We start from the raw sequence: 17,912 nt of genomic DNA, 5'->3' as shown, positions 1-17,912 counted from the left end.
CATATCAATCACTAATTAAGAATAGGCTTCCCCACAGACCAATCTGGTAGGGGAATTTTCTCAGTTAAGGTTTTCTCTTCCAAAATGACTGTAGCCTGTGTCAAGTTGACATAAAAACTGTCCAGTACAAGCACTTTCTCCATAAGTGTTTATGGGTGGGTAACACCAAAAAAATACATGAAAAGCTAAGAACAATGAGGAAACACTGCAAGTAAGCAATCAACGTCAGTGCCTCTAATTCCTGATTTGAAAGGGAAATGTCCCACGCAGGCTCATGTACTGAAGGTTTGGTCTTTGGGTGGTAGTGCTATTTTGGAAAGTTCTAGAAACCTTAGGGGAAGGGGCCTGGGTGGAGGGCCCAGTCATTGTTAACATTTCTTCTGGAGCTAGCTCTTGCCCTGGTTCTTGTTCTGTGTTTTTTTCCGTGAGATTTCACCAGACCAGTCCCTTCTATCATTCTCTGCCATAGACATGGAGACATCGAATCAAGCACCAAAACCATGAGCTGAAATAAATCCTTCTACTCTTAAGTCCCCACAGACGCTTTGTGAGAACACACACACACACACACACACACACACACACACACACATATGCATTTACACACATATACACATTTGTATGCACACACTCATACACACACACACACACTAGCTGATACCACAAGAAAGCTGCCATATTAACTGATTGCCTGGACAGCCACTATAGAGAAAGCTGATGATGTTATCATCTGGTTTTCTCACCAGAACATATATGTCAATAATCTGAGATTATTGAGCGATTAACATCTGGGTACTCCTTTCTTTTCTTTTTTTTTTTTTTTTTGGTTTTTGGAGACGGGGTTTCTCTGTGTAGCTTTGCGCCTTTCCTGGAACTTACTTGGTAGACCAGGCTGGCCTCGAACTCACAGAGATCCGCCTGGCTCTGCCTCCCGAGTGCTGGGATTAAAGGCATGCGCCACCACCGCCCGGCCTAGGGTACTCCTTTCTTATGAGGAGTAGAAACCTCCACTGAGGAGGAAATGTAACATCAGTATGGCTTTATTGGAAGTTGACTGTGCGTGCTTCTTCTGCCTCCGTCCAGGGAATGGACACTTCACCCTGCAGTGGTGCTGGTGATGGAAAGGGATACTGAATTGACACCACCCTGGTTCAGCATTTCTAGTCAGAAGAAATAATGAAAAACACATCCAGACCTACACCAGTGAAGTCCTCTGAAACACACATTTTGTTGACAGGCATGGCCATGGGTTTCAAGAAGATTCTGTCTGCCCTTAAAACAATAAGCCACACAGCCTAGGGTCCCAGATACCTTCAAAGAACCCAGTTTTCAAACATAACTGAAGCTATCCAGCTAATGTCCAATATTGGTTAATATCGTCTGGGTCGAAATCAGTCTATAGAAACCTTCTTAACTGTTCTGTCTCTTTTCATCTCACTGCAGGTAAGATGTGGCCAAGAAACTGGAAATGTCCCTGGTGGGGCAATGTGATAGCAACTTGTAGACATAGTTTTAGCTCCTTGGCATCACCTTAACCCTGCAACTTGGAAGCAGCATTCAACTCTAAACCTGCTTTTTGTTTCTTCTCTTGAAAATAGTTGTATAAGGAAATGAATTCTTAGTTGTCAGTAAACATAGAGGACTCTATTGCTTCTGTGAGGACCAGCCTTCAGCAGCTCAGGGATTGAGGGGATCCACAGAGTCAGCGAACTAATCACTCCACTTGACTTTTCTATCTGAGGGAGTAAAACTTAATTCTCTGGGGCCAGAAAGGGGGCAAAACTTGACTCTCCGGGGCTGGTGAGAAAGGGAAAAACATACACACACACACACACACACACACACACACACACACACACACACACACACACTACACACATACACATACACACACACTACACTACACACACACACACACACTACACACACACACACACATCTCCAACGTGTCAGGATCTCACCTAGGGTGCTGATGAAGGACAAGCCATCAGCAGGTCAGAGAAACTGAAGAGGAAATGAAGAGCAGGTGAACTACTGGACAGACAAACAGACACACAAGGACGTTTCTGAGGGTCGTCAGTTCTTCGTTTTATTATTCTTTCTGTTGCTTCTTCTACTCTATTCCTTTTCTGTTCTGTTCGTCTGTCCCAGTGTTTCCCTTCTATCTATTCTTAATTTTTTCCTTAAAGCTTACATACCCCAGCAAAATCTCTCAGGCAATATAAAAATTACAATGTGGTTACATTCTACTTTTTAAGTGAATGATTACAATGAATAGAAGTAAAAAACAGCATGTTTTCCATATCCATTACATGATTAAACTTTTTTTTTTTTTTTTGGTTTTTTGAGACAAGGTTTCCCTGTGTAGCTTTGGAGCCTTTCCTGGCTCTCACTCTGTAGCCCAGGCTAGCCTCGAACTCACAGAGAGCCATCTGCCTCTGCCTCCCGAGTGCTGGGATTAAAGGCTTGTGCCACCACCACCTGGCATTATTAAACATTTTACGTATTATAGGTGAAAAGCAAGTTGTCCCAAGAACCCACATACATTCATACCCAAACAACTTATTATAGATTAACAGAGTGTAAGCAAGGAAGGTATTTTTCTCGGCCAGTTCTTTTGCTGGCAAGCTGCATTTTGCAGTTACAAAGAAAGGATCAGCCACTTTAGTATTTATCTCAAAAGATAATCTGATAAGAAATCTTACAAGAATCACAAATCCAAACTTTTATATATGAAAATGACCAGTCAGCTCTACTTTAAATCTTCAGGGTGCATTCCCGTTCGTCAACATTATTTTTATATCAGGAAGCTGAGTGTAGAAACAGGTATAAGGAATTAATCATCACCCTTGATCACCAACCCATCCTAGCAAGAAAGGTACATCAGGCAGCAGTAGCTAGGCTGCCATTGTTCCTGGTCCCTAACATCAACTTGTTGAGTCCCTTGTTCACCTATTAAAAGTGTGTCTTTATAAACTTTAAATTGTTCCCCAAGATTTTCTACCTCAAAGCCATTGAAAAAACATCTTAACCTAACTTTAAGTAATTAGAGTTTTGTCTTAGCTATGATGCACATTGAAACCCGTGAGCACATCTCCCAACATTAAGATTAAAAACACCTGAGCTGTCTTATCTTTTGGGACTCAATTGTTTTTCTTAATGATTAACCTAAGACACAGTCTATATAGTTCCTTAAGAGAAACTCATATAAGTCCTAGCTGCATGACACTTCCTTAGTTCTGTTTTCTATCTCTGCAGCCCTTGCTTTATCAGGGGTGAGGAAAACACCGTATCATGCCTTTATTATATGAAGTAAACTTTAGTTTTCACACTAAACTAACCTCCATCACAATCTCTTACTATATTTATTAAAAACTTTCAACCATCAAAATTCTATTTAAGCTAACACTATTATTCTATAAAAGCATTGCTTTAGTTAAACAGTACAGCTTGAAGAAATCATCTTCACAATAATCCATGGGTAAAAATGCCCAGTAGAATGGGATATTTCCATGAGATAATCACACTACATTAAAGGCAGTAGGGATCCTCCCACACCCATTCACACCATGCCAGACACCAGAGAAAAATGGCAGCAGCAAACATGTAAAGGCACAGCAGCAGCAAGAGACATTCTGGAGCCGAAGTCCTCAGGTCTTGCCTATCCCAGATTCATCCATCAGTGCTTTGCTTCCTGGTGGGCCAATCTCCCGAAGCTCAATTGCCACCTGCTGCTCCTCTGACATGGCCACCAGCAGGAATCACTCCTTTTACTCTCTCCCAATAATTGAGAGATCTGGAAAAACTTTGTCAGGGGGTGGGGGTGCTCTGTAGCATCTGGGGTTAGAAAAAACACTACCCCTGCTTCTTCCATTACCTATATTCCAGTGTGGGTGTCTGAGAGAAAAAAATCTGTCACTCCTATGGTCTGGGAGAGGTGAAGTGCAGTCCAGCAGTGTTCTCTGGAGAACTCTGCTCGGTCTACATCCAGCATCCAGGATCCAGGAACCAAGAGAGACAGCACATCTGGATCTCGGGTCTTAAGGGCTTCTCTCTCGGCCCCACCTCGTAGGCATGACAGTTGCCGGAAGCCTCAATGGGGGTAGTACTTCCAGGTCAAAGCTGGAACAGCTACCCACTACACACACACACACACACACACACACACACACACACACACACACACACACACACACACACACGGCAGCACACGCCCAGAAAGGCAAGCTGCCTCTCTCATCTCTTGACTTCTGGTGTCCTGAGGACCCACAACTTTTTGAAATATGACTAAAAGATTGACTCTCCCTTTGAGGAAGATGCAACCTCCATCCTAGCACCTTCTGTCTCTCACCAGGAAAATCATGTCACAAATTTGTCTAAAGGAAGTGGGGAAGGCTGTGGAGAAGAGGACCCTTTCACAGAGTGTTGGACACAATAACACTCTTTCCTCTCAGAGATCTTAGACAATCCTCCAGAATGAGAGGCATTTTCCTCTCTTTTCTACACACATAAATGAGTTCAAAATGAAGATGAGCATGGGTGAGGCCGATGCCATACAATGAAGACAGACACACAGCCCTCAAACCGCTGCTCACAGCATCTATTTTCTGAGTCTATTCTTTCTCAGGCTGTGGTTGTGAAAGGAAAGTGTGGATGGGGTTGTTAAGGCACAAGGCAAAAGTAGGTAGGGAAAGATAGCAATAAATATTTGTCAGATGATTAATCCAGACTCTTTGATTCCATTAGGAGATTAAAATTCCACAAATTCTGGGTCAAGCTTTACTTGCTGTAACTTATTCCCTAATCAAAACAGTCTAGAAGAATGATAGTGGAATTTGGCAATCATTATCTCTTTCTAAACTGGCCAAAGGTTAACGATCGCCGGGGTTTAAAACACCAGCATTTATTTTTATGAAATCAAAAGGCACCCCCGACTCTGGCTGGATTTTTCCTCTAAGAATAACAAATTAATATACATAAGTTACATGCCAAAGATAAGGATGGATCCTAAAAAGTGTGTGGTAATCTGAGTAAGCAGACTTTTAATAAGCAGGATATCTGTTTGCACAGAAATGAGAGGCGGGGAAGAACTTCAGATCTCATTTTATTTTTAGTTCACGACAGGAATTTGGTTTTGGAGTTTGAATTGGGGATGCACTTTCTTTCCTTACCCCTCCTCTGCCCTCTAGTGGCAGCATATTTTGATGCAATCGGATGATTATTTCTGCCAGTAGAGTAATTCTATTGTATTTTATACCTACTATAAACTTTTAAATCATCTTAATAAACACATTTCACTGTGTTTTAAAGTTCCATACCATTAGGTTAAAGTTCCATACTTTAAGGCTGTGTATTATCTTAAAGGAACTTTATCAAAACAATGTCACTGGAAAACTCCCAGAGAGGAATACTCTGAAGAAAATAGGATGTATGTGGCAACCAAAAGGTATGGGAGGAATAGACTATCATTTCCACCACTTAACTCTGAGATATACGTTATCATCTCCATACATCAATGGCAATATCTACAATTGGCTAAACTTGGTCAGTAATAGAACAGATCACACCTGTTGACATCCTGCAAAGCATGTCTTGGAGAATGTAATAGAGACATTGTCCTCAGGCTTCTGTGGCTGGGAGGTTCCCTCTTTGTGAGCCCTCATCCCCTGTTATATCTGTTAAAGTCTGTTATCTCTTCTTGTAACCATCCCCTCTAGGGTCAGGGTCAGCTGTAGCCATTACATAATGCAAAAATGCATTCATTCCAACTTCAAAAGTCCCATAGTCTATCACAGTCTCAATAATACTTGAAAATCCAAAGTTCAAAGTCTCTTCTGAAATTCATGCAATCTCTTAACTGTAATCCTCAATAAAATCAAAATCAAAAAGCAGATCACTTACTTCCAACACATAACATAGCTCTCCTCCACAGGTATTCCATGGCTCTGGCATCTCCAATAGTTTGTGGTCTCCAAGGCAATCCAAGCTTCATCTTCACAGCTTCCACAAAATGGCCTCTCTAGGCCTCCATGCAGGGACATCCCTGCCACATGCCTGGCCTCAGTAGCTTTCCTTAGTTGTGGAGGGAGATTCCGTAACCCTTTTTCTTGTATCCTTGACTCTAAAGCCAGAACCAAGTGGCTGAAGCTGCCAAGTTCTGCTGCTTGCTGTGGCTAGAACATGACTCCCTTGTTCTTCTGTATTCAATAGTTTCCTTCACTGCCTAAGCTTGGCTGTCCTAAAATTTGATCTGTAGACTGGCTTGACCTCAAACTCAGAGGTCCTCCTGCCTCTGCCTCCAGAGTGCTGAGATTAAAGGTATACACCACCACACACAGCTCTGAGTTTTTGGTTTTGGTTTTTGTTTTGTTTTTTTTTTATGTGCATTGGTGTTTTGCATGTATGTCTGTGTGTGGATTCATGATCCTCCAGAACTGGAATTACAGGCAGTTGTGAGCTGCCATGTGAGTGCTGGGAATTGAACCCGGGTCCTCTGGGAAAGTAGTCAGTGCTCTCAACTGATGAGCCATCTCTCCAGCCCCTCTAAGCTTTTCTTTAATTCCTTTTCACAAGTTGGAAGCTTAGCTGGGTGGAATCTTGCCCTGAGGTCACCACTCCCTTTATTCCATTTAACGTCAGGATTTTCATTCATCTGTTGATCTCCTTGAGCTCAGGACTTAGCTCCACTCTATTTCCTGGTGCCTCTTTTTTCTTTAATGTACGTTTTGTAACTTCGCTTGCTCAGCCTCATCATTTTCATTATAGATCTGCATAAACATGGCCACTAATAACCACATGAAACTGTCTACACTAGGCTATTTTGAAATTTCCTCTGCAAACACAATCCAAAACTCTTTGATTTGCCTTCAGAAAGTTTTTTTGGACAAGGGCAGAAAGCAGTCACATTCTTCACCAAAATATCACAGGAACAGTCTCTAGGACATATACTAACATTTTTCTCCTCTGAAACCTCTTGAGCCAGGCCCCCACAGTTCAAATCACCCTCAGCACCACTGTCTTCCGTGTTCCTACAAGAATGGCCTAGTAAGCTTCACTTAAAGCGTTCAACTGCTTTCTAATCCTAAATCCCAATGCCAACATTCCTCCAAATAAAAGCATGGTCAAGCCTATCACAGTAATGCCCCAGTCCCTGGCACCAACTTCTGTCTTAGTTAGAGTTTCTATTGCTGTGAAGAGAAACCATGACCACAGCAACTCTTATAAAGGAAAATATTTAATTGGGGGTGGCTTATAGGTCAAAAGTTTAGTCCAATATCATCATGGCAGGAAGCATGGTAGCATGCCAGCAGACATGGTACTAGAGAAGGAGCTAACTGTTCTATATCTGGACAAGCAGGCAGCAGAAAGAGAATGCCACACTGGACCTGGCTTGAGCATCTGAGACCTCAAAGCCTTCCCCCAGTGACAAACTTCCTCCAACAAGGCCACACCTCTTAATAGTGCCACTCTCTACGAGGGCCATTTTCTTTCAAACTACCACATCTGTGAAGGACTTAATTGAGTACAATTAACAATAACATATTCCTATGTGACAGTTGTGTAGCTTGTGGGACTCCTAACAGTGGGAGCAGGGGCTGTCCCTAACACTTTGGCTGGCTCTTGGGAACCTATTCTTTATACTGGATTGCCTTGCCCAGCCTTAATACAAGGAGAGGTGCTTAGTCTTACTGCAACTTGACATGCCATGCTTTGTTGATACCCATGGAAGGCCTGCCCCTTTCTGAACAGAAACAGAGGTGTGGATTGAGTGGGGGGGAGGGAAAGTGGGAAGAAGAAATGGAAGGAGAGGAGGGAGGGGAAACTTCAGTTGGGATGTAAAATTAATTAATTAACTAATTAATTAAAAAAATAATGTATTCCAACATTTAATATTAAAATCTGCAGTTACTTGAATCAACATATAAAGTGCCATTTCTTAAAAAAAAGTTACAGTTCCACAATACTCTTCTCATATGCAAAGTGAATTCTAGAAATAAATAATTTGTTGAGTGAAATTTTATGTTTCCTGCATACAGATGAGATCTATTTACCATATCAACTATATCCCACTAAAAATCAAAAACATAAATGTAGATGAATTTCTGAACAGTCTTATTAAATAAGAAACACAAAGTTAAATACAGAGGTAACAGCCAAAGAGATCAGAAAGCCACAACTACCTTATCTTAACCATCTCGCAGCCATAGCTTCCCCAGAGAGAGCTTCTTCCTGTCTGATTTGTGTTTTTATTGCCTTTCTGTTCTGCTTTCTCATTGGTTCTAAGCCCAGCCACATGACTTCCTCGTCACTGCCTGTCTATACAAACCTCTAGATCTCTATGGTTGGTACTGGGATTAAAGGCTCGTGTCACCACACTTGGCTGTGTCCTTGACTACACAAAGACTCTGCCTGCCATGTGATTGGATTAAGGGCGTGTGCTACCATGCCGGACTTCTGCTTATGGCTCACTATGTGACCTCCCTATGTGACCTTTTATCTCCAGGAAAACTTTATTTATTAACATACAAATAAAATCACATTTCAGCACAAATAGAGGCTCAAAGGACCAAAATCAAGACACACTCTTCTGAAGCAATCTGTATTAGGCAGGGTTCTCTGAAGGAACAGAACTGATATAATCTGTATATATTATAAAGGAGGTTTATAAGATTGGCTGTCACAGTAGAGGCTGGCTATCCAGCAATGGCTACCTGCATGCTGGAGAAGCTGAGAACCAAATAACGTGCTCAGGCCACAAATCTGGATGTCTCAAAGTCCTGATCCAGTACTTCCCTAGTAGATTCCTGAAGACTTGCTGGTCTTGGTCTACCTTGGAAGGCTAAAGAAACAGGTGTCTGGTTTCAGCAAAGGGAAACAGCCGCAGGAAGTTTGATACATACACCCAATGAGCAAGATGTGAAGGCATGCAGCATTCCTTCCTTGGATCTCTTTAAATCTGGGCCACCCATTAGAAAGACTGCCCACTCTACAGGAGAGTTTCCTCAATTAATCATTTCCGAAAATGCTTTCATAGACCCACCCAGAGGCATGTCTCTTAGTTGATTCCAGATTCTGTCGAGTTAACAATCAAATATTTACCATTACCTTATCAAAGATAATTCTTTAAAATCTACCAATGTGACATGAACTGCCCTCTACCATTCATTCAATAAACTGAGTAGACAAGTATAAATCTCAGCCTCATGACAGCAAAGGATGGGAAAATGTAAATATAACAACACATATATCACTATCATCTCTACTACAGACAAGCAATACCCATGTATAAGTGCCCTGAAGTAAGTCTCAGAATACTTCTACGAAATATCTGTTTTCTTATAACTGAGATGACAATGACCATATATTTTATGGCATAACAGAGTGAGGGACTTTGGACAAGGCATACAAAAACAGAACTCATTGGCTGAGAAAGATTTGAAACAAGCTTTTGAATTAAAGCAAAGCTAACTAAACTAAAAACTTAACTGAAACTTACATCCATTGCTGAGTTTCCTGAAGTAGGATAGAGGTCCTCTATTCAAAGTGCTGATAAAAACTGCAGTTCATGCTGCTCCCAACACAACTAAGATATTTGATAAAAATGTGAGCATCATTGGCAGAGATGACAGGATAAGTGTAAGCTCTTAAAAGCGCTGTACTTTATTAGACGTTTAAAAGAGAGGACAATGAGCAATGCATTCTTCTGCTTAATGGAAGCTTCTGCTAAGAATGTAGAATGTTCTGAAACTTATTCAAGAGTGAGCCTGGTCACTCTGAGTATCCTAAATTTATTCTGTGAAAATGATGCCTCTAGCACATGCAATGGTACCTTGAGCCATTGTACCCTCTCAAAAGACTCAGGATAGTTATCATCCTTAAATTGAAAATCTTAAGGCAGAATTTGCAACTTCTCTTTAGATGAGCATCAATAGTTCAACAAAGCAAATCAGAAAAAAAAAAAAAAAAAGAAGAAGATGTTACAAAGAACTCCAGAGTATATGCCAGCAGGAGGGAAATGCTGGCTCTTTTTAAAAATTAATGTCAACAACAAAAAAAATATAGTGCCATTTTTTAATGTCATGGGATAGCCAGAAATGTCAAATAAAAACATTGAACTGTTTCAAAACAAAAAAAATAATGGATGTTATATTACCAAGAAAAAAATATAACTATATTTATATCAGTATAAGTACAGAGTAAGCATGATTTAAGAAATAAAAAATAAACCCAGGTACAACAGAGTAGGATCCAGAGTTATACCTACAATTCTGAAAACTCTCACGTGCTTGCTGTAATATTCCCTGTATGGGTAACAAATCCTCAGGGACATTTGAGTATCTGAGTCCACATGAGCACAACTCTCCCAATCTCACAGCTGAAACGCTAACCCACAGATGCTACTTTCAGAGTATTTCAAAAAGCAGTGTGCACTCCATGTACAAAGGAGTACTGTGCTCAAGGCAGCGTCTCGCTCACAGGGCATGTTTTAGTGGTCCTTCACCTCTTTTTCAGAACAGTAACAAAAGGTGGTGAGGTGGTAACACACAGAAGCACGTTGTGTTCTGGGTGTTTTTTAGCTACCAGTTATCACTGAATACCACAGTATTCGGTCTGTAGAACTAGTGAACAGGCAAACGTGAAAATGAGTTATGCTGGCATCTCCAGTTTCCAAAGCAGCGGGAAAGACTTCCAATCAGACCACATCACTAAGTGAAATCGACAGCATTCACCAATGGTAGTGCATCAGCCAAAGCAAATTTAAAGGAAAAGTACATTTCTTAATATCATTGCTCAGAGCATGTGACAAAAATTTCCTCCCTGTTCATCACTATTGCACTACCATCCACTCAGCCCTCCAGTTCGCCTGCCTGGGGCCTTCCAGTCACTTCTACCTCACTGCTGTGGCAGAACAGCTTTCTAAGACAGTGGTTCTCAACCTTCCTAGTGCTGCGACCCTTTACTACAGGTTTTCGTGTTGTGGTGACCCCCAACCACAAAATTATTTTATTGCTACCTCATAACTGTAACTTTGCTACTGCTATGGATCGTAATGTAAATATCTGATATGCAGAATCTCTGATGTGCGACCCCCCAGAGGGGTCACGACCCACAGGTTGAGAACCAGTGTAATCTAAGAGACCTATGAGGCAGGAAGAGACCAAAGCCGTTGACAGACTCCACCATGAGGCGGTGCCAGTTAACCCTTGCTGCCCTCCTCTGCCCCTCCCCCTGCTCACTCTTAGTAAATGGATAAGGAAAAGAGAGTTACAAGGTAAATTAGGACCTGAAAAGCTAAAGTACTTCACAAAAGTATTTTAATTCTAACTTTTGTTTGGTTGGTTGGGTTCTGGTTGAGGATCAGGAACTACACCCAGGGCCTCACCGAGCATGCTAGGCAAGCACTCTACCACTACACTATACCCTCAACCTGAATGCTAGGTTATTTTGTTTTGTCTTGGGCTTTTGTTAGTTTGTTTTTTGTTTTTATTGTTCTTTGTTTTTCTGAGATGGGGTCCCATACAGCCCAGGCTGGCCTCAAACACATACAATGATGACCTTGAACTTCTGACCCTCCTGCATCCACTTGAGTCCAGGGATAACAGCTGTACACCCTTATGCCCAATGTTACTCAGTGGTAAGCATCGAACCCAGGACTGCACGAATGCTAGGCCAGCACTCTACATACTGAGCTGTACATCCTGGTCACTGGATTCTAGTTTTTAAATGAGGAAACCTTTTTACGCCAAGATAACTCATCTTTCCGTGGCCTTTCAATCTAACATTCCTAGCACACATCAGTAGACAATAAGCAGAACCAATGGTTGCAGACTAGAAGGTACTGATGGTGAGTACAGGGTTCTTTGAGCAGGAAAGGGAAGAGCACATCCTTTACCAACACCCTCCTCCTGCTCTTTGTTTACGTAGCCTTCCTGGTGAGAAGTCTCCATTGGCATTGATGTCCCCACTGACTTTTAAAGAAAAATCTGGTTGCAGTAGTAGACACATTATTGACTGTCTTTCCCATGTAGTGAAAGACATGATCCTTCACCTCTGTCCCTGGTAAGTTTCAGAGACATATTACCGGGGTACTTACCAGGGAAGGTGTTGTTTATAGTTTCTTAGAGCTACGAATATAAACAAGAAATAAAAGGAGAAGGGAATGGAAAGGGGAAGAGAAGGAGACAAATTTTAAATGGAGAAAAGTCTATAGGTTAGAAGTGTGTATCACAGGAGAGCAATATCATCGGAGAGGCACAGAAAAAGAATACTATAAAAGCCTGTTCCCATGAGACACAACAATTAAGTGCAAAAGCATAAATAGATAAATGATTAAAAAGTGAAAAAAGAAGAAACACAATGAAATAGAATATACTTTCCCATCAGTGTTTTTCCTGGTGGGACTGATTATGGTTTCTTCCAATTTCCTCTAGTTGTTTTATGTCTTGGGCTCTGCACAAGGAGAGGGCTGCCATCCTTAGTAACTCAACTGGAAACTGGAGGCATTGTGTGGAACTCCACTTTCTATAGGGATTCCCTAATCCTAATCCCCCCAGGCCTCCCCAGGTGCAACACTGTGACTGGTGTGTGGTGAGCCGGGCATCACACTTCCCACTGGACTCATCAGTGCCCAAGGCTCTGACAGTGCTAGAGGACTCTGTTCACCGCCCCAGCTGGATCACAGCTGTTTTGTGTTTATTTTTATTTCTTTTCTTTGTGACCTACTCCAAGTTCAGCACACTTCTTGAGTTCTCCAGCGGTTACTCACCAACACAGTGACCTGCAGCTGTGGTGCCTTATCAGACTTGCTGTTGGGGCATCTGGAAAGTCTCTGCTTCAGGTTCCCTTACCACACTTCCTCACATTGTCTCTACAGCCACCTCCGCCCACCTCCATCCGCAATGTTTCCAGACAGCCCCAGGCTCCTCCCCCTAGGTCTGTCTTTCTGTAACACCCCCATGGTGGGGGGACTGTACCTGCCTGGTACCGTGGCTACCTCCACTGCAGTTTGATCAGATGTCAATGAGAAGTTGCTCTGGCCTGCTTCTGCGCAGAGGATTTCATGTGTCTCCTGGGCCTTCTCTTTGGGCAACCAGCTCATAAATAAGGACATGGAGATTTACTATTAATTATGAAAGCTTGGCCTTAGCTTAGGCTTTTTCCCAACTAGCTCTTAATGTAAATTAACACGTTTTTATTAATCTACATTCTGTCAGGTGGCTCAGTTACCTCTTCTCTGTACCATATGTCCAACTTCTTCAGTGTCGTCGTGGTGTCTCTCCCACACCTAGATTCATCCCAAGTTCCTCTCTTTGCCCAGAAGTCCTGCCTATTATCTCCTGCCCAGCTATTGGCCACTCAGCTCTTTATTAAACCAATCACAGTGACACATCTTCACACACTGTAAACAAATATCCACAACAGTTTCCCCTCGGCCTCCTTCCTTTTCCTTCAGCTCTTTCTGTCATTTAAAAAGTCTCTTCTTTCTATCCTCACCCTTCTTTACCTGGTCACACAGAGGCAACTTCTAATCCATCATCAAGAGATATTTTTAAATAGCTGAAAATACTAGAAAGCAAATTCTTTGAAGTCTGTGTGATTATTTTTACATATCCACTTGAGAGAAAAGCCATAGAGTTAGGGGCAAAATTAAACCACTTCTTAGATGGTTTTTAATCTTTAATTTTTTTTTACATATCTAACCTATTTCAGTATACTCAGAAGGAAAGGAAGAGAAAGAGTGAAGAGATGAGGAAATAATTTTTCTTTGCATGTTCACAGATAAATGAATCTCATACTTCAGAGTAAGTATAACTCGGAATTCAGGCATACTCTTTTGGTTGTGGGATAATCTTTTTGTATACTGTAAAGATGTGTCTCTGCCTAAGGTGTCTTCTAATTGGTTTAACAAAGAGCTGAATGGCCAATAGCTAGCTAGGCAGGAGAGAATAGGTGGGACTTCCAGAGAGAGAGAAGAACTCTGAGGTGTGCAGATTTGGATGTACAGTGTGGAAGAGAGGTAACGAGCCACATGGCAGAACATAGATGAATATAAACAGGTTAATTTAAGTTATAAGAACTATTTGGGAACAAGCCTAAGCTAAGGCCAAGCTTTCATATTTAATAAGAAGTCTCCGAGTCATTATTTGGGAACTAGCAGTCCAAAGAAAGCCCGGCTACACTCCATAATGGTTCACAGCATCATTGGACACCTGGCAGCCCAATACCCAGACCTTGTGGCTGGAAGAGACTGAACAGAAGCCAAGACCAGCACTACAGTAGTTCAGGGCAGCAATTATGCCCAGACACTCTGAGACCTTCAACCTCAGCTGCTTCCCCAGAGCCAGGAAGATGTGTTGACTGTGACCTGGGCAGTATTTCTTGTGTCTTTGGTCCATAGTGTCTCCTGGACTGAGCTCTTCTAGTCCAAGTCACACGGGCACATGCTACAGGGCTCTCCAGCTCCCACCCCTGAAGCAGAGCCAGGGTGAGACTGCCAACAAGACAGAAGAGGGCACCTCAGCACCCCTAAAGGCAGTTCTCAGTGTCTCAGCACCCCCTGAGCTGCACAAGACAGGAACAGACACTGTCTCTCTATTAAGAATTTGGGGAGAGTAGAGGCTGGGGCATGTCATCAGATCTGGATCAGAAAGGGTCCGTTTTACTTTTAAATTTTTACCAGCTACATTCTAAAAAGAAAAAAAAAAAAAACAAAACAATGTACTTATCAGAAAGCTTTGCTGAGACAGCAGGAAGGACCCAAAGCAGCGTCAGACAGATGTGGGAAGGAAGAGAGAAAGCACCACCTGCTGCTTCTTTAACACCAAACCAAATACTGAAGGACAGATGTATGAGAGCCTCCCACACACACACACCCCAAATCATATCTCTTACAAAACAGGAATAATGGAAAATAACATTTTTATTCTGGAGAAAACAAATGCGTCTAAAAAAAATCCTTCTGAGAAGGGAAAATAAAAAGACACAAGTGTCATCATTCAGATAGTCTTCCACACAAAGATCAGGTGGAGAGGTTTACATGCCTACACAAGCTCCGGCCTATTGCAGACATTTCCCAGAACCCCCTAAGAAAGGGAAACAATTGATTTTCAAAATCATCAGCGGCAATCATCAGTTGTAGAAAGAAAACAATCACACTTGACTTTCTGGAAATGCTAGTTTTAGATGAAGTCCTTGGAAAAATAAATCATAATCAATGTTCCACCAAGTACAGAAGGATGAAAGAAAAAGCAAAAAGGCTGGAAGAGTGTTGAAGGGAGCCCACGGCTCCATCCTCACATGGACGGCAGCTGGCTTCTCCACAGAGCTCACATGAGGACAGCTTTATCTTGGAATTGTAGCTTCTCACGGCCTGTCTCCCTGTTTAAAGAGGCAGACACAGGGGTTACACGTCTCCCTTGTCGAGAAATATCACTTTTGCTAAGCATAAATGTATAATGAGATGACCATTCCTCACACAGTTTATTTTTCCTTTACCGGAAACAAATGAAATGCTCAAAAGGAGGCACAGACTGTAAGCAAATGCCAAGAAACGGTGTGGTCAGCCCAATCCATCTCCAATCAGTTGGCCGGCACCAAAAGGCAGCAAACGGGCTGCAGCCGCTCGTGGAAGCTGCAAACACGACTTTAACTCTAACCAGAGCAGGAAAATTTTTTAATTTTGAGTTATTTAATCTTCTCGAGAGTTTATTTGGAGATGATGTTTTCTACGCCATTAGAACTACTGGGAAGTGTCTGACCCAGGCTTTACTAAGAGAATCGAAGGATGATGGGAATTCATCCGTGCCTGTTGTTAGACAAGGGGTATACTACCAAACTCTGTTCACTCCAGGTACAAGTCATAGTGCATGTTTTTAAACTGCATAAATAACCAATCACAAAATAATAAACTCACCAAAACAAAAACAGCTTCATTTCAATGTTTTAAAACACTGAGCACATACTAACTAATAAATACTCAATTTGGGGTATAGTTTATAGTACAGATAATACTTTAAAAACTATATAAGGAGCATATCACACTATAAAAGTCTCACTGCAAACAAAACATTTCATTTTATAATTTTAATAAAATCTTATTTTTAATTTTTTCATGACTTTTAAAGATTGTCACAAATGTATCTTCAGATACTAAAAATAGTAGGTTTAATTTTTCTTATCTTTTCCCAATTTCACTGTAAAATGGCCCCCTCATAAATAAGTTGTTCTCCACCAAAAAATGATAGCAAAGGACTGTCACTGGGGCCTCACAATCTAGCCAATCCCTTCACCTCAGGAAAAAGGTCCTATGCCTGTGTTCCAAATATCCCATGGGTGTATCCCCATCATCAACAGCAGCTGGAAGCAAAGGACAAAAGGGGCTGGCTTTTGTTCTAGGACAGAGAACTACCTGGAGCCATACCTTTGTCTTGAGGACTCTATCAAGCATTACCAAAACTTCGAGCTGGTTCACCTTATTTCAAGCGATATTATCTGCAGCTACCTGACATGGTTATGCTTGCCCTTCTCATGCCCTCCAGTGTCTGTGAACACCATGAGTGCTCATTCAGAAAAAAAACCTGAATATTAGAAACTGTAGCCAAGATTACACACTCACACAGCTTCACTCCGAGCGTAACTTTTCATAATTAATTTGGGAGTCTGCCAGACCAGCTGACTACTCTCATGTTTTAGGTCACATTCCTATTTTATAAAATGAGATGTTACCAGTCAAATCAAAGAAGTTCAAATTATCATTCCAAGTACTCAGTTTTTTTTGATACTAAAAATAATGTTATGTGTACAAGTTTTACCAAAGCATTCAAGTTCCTGATGAAGAAAGAACTAACCTCCACCACAATTATTCCACCAAATGCACTGCTTGTATCCTCCACTTATGCTAGTATCCCTCCTGAGGAACTCCTCATTCATGCTAGTATCCCTCCCGACGAACGCCCCATTCATGCTTGTATCCCTCCTGAGGAACTCCTCATTCATGGTTGTATCCCTCTCAAGGAACATCCCATTCATGTCAGGGGTCAGACAAAATGGAGGATTGGAAAGAAGCAAAGCCTTGGAAACCAAACATAACTAGACACTATCAGTTTTTCCTGTGAAGTTTGTAATTGTGGCTTAAAAACAAAATACTATGAGCAACTTTTGAACATCCCCATGCTAAATGATGCCGTCGTGTGAGCCTTACAAATTGTGGATAGACTTCATGTACGGACAGCCTGCCTCCTGCATCTCCTCCATCAACACTTTTCACTCCCAGCCAACCACCCCACAACCGATCCAGTGAGATTGTCACTTTCAATGAGTAAAATGCCTGGCTTGATTTCTAATCTTAAGAACCCCAGACCCCACTTACTTGGTTCATAGTAATCCACTATAGATACTGAAGCATCTTGAGTATTTGAAACTTTGAAGTTTCTCACAGCAGGAATATCAACACAAAATTGGGTTTCATTTACCTGGAAAAATACAAAAGGTTTGAAGGGGTTGTCACATTGTGGTTCATAAGGAAAGCCAGAGACTTTTTTCACTTTAGGAAACAAACAGAGCTGAGTACCTAGAGAGGGCTTCTGCCTACCAGGAACTACACTTAAGAACGTTTGCTAAATTAATCTTACTTAAATCCAAAACAATTCTTATAAAATAGGAATGTTTCTTAGTCCTATTTAGTCCTTAAAGGGATTGTTGAGATTTAGAATTATTTAGTAAATATCCAGCCTGTTCCTGGGATAACCCGAATCCCTCTCAGGCAGTGCATCTCCATTCCAGCTGCTGCTAATGACTCGGAGAGGCCTAACTCTGCAGACAGTGGTCAGCCCATAGGAGAATTCCAGATAACCTCAGGTGAAGGGTGCATACCACAACTAACGAGGGACTGCTACTTATTTATATATGTAAAT

The 17,912-nt window shown here is 41.6% G+C and overlaps 1 protein-coding gene across 1 annotated transcript in view; it reads right to left on the bottom strand.

Moving 5' to 3' along the window:
• Window positions 1-14,902: 14,902 nt before the first annotated feature.
• The window catches only part of Cd109 (CD109 molecule), a 107,241-nt gene continuing 104,231 nt past the window's right edge, over window positions 14,903-17,912 (bottom strand). Inside the window, exons 32-33 of the mRNA XM_052715092.1 lie at window positions 17,369-17,471; window positions 14,903-15,378 (exon numbers count right to left, since the gene is read on the bottom strand). Coding sequence (XP_052571052.1) covers window positions 15,212-15,378; window positions 17,369-17,471 — 270 coding nt within the window. The 3' untranslated portion in view covers window positions 14,903-15,211. The remainder of the gene's footprint in view (window positions 15,379-17,368; window positions 17,472-17,912) is intronic.

This window comes from Peromyscus californicus, unplaced genomic scaffold, assembly GCF_007827085.1.
Source record: "Peromyscus californicus insignis strain IS unplaced genomic scaffold, ASM782708v3 Scaffold_11__1_contigs__length_118956290, whole genome shotgun sequence".
Taxonomy (NCBI): Eukaryota; Metazoa; Chordata; class Mammalia; order Rodentia; family Cricetidae; genus Peromyscus; species Peromyscus californicus.
The sequence above is the reverse complement of the archived record's forward strand: the minus strand, read 5'-3'. Positions and strand labels throughout refer to the sequence as shown.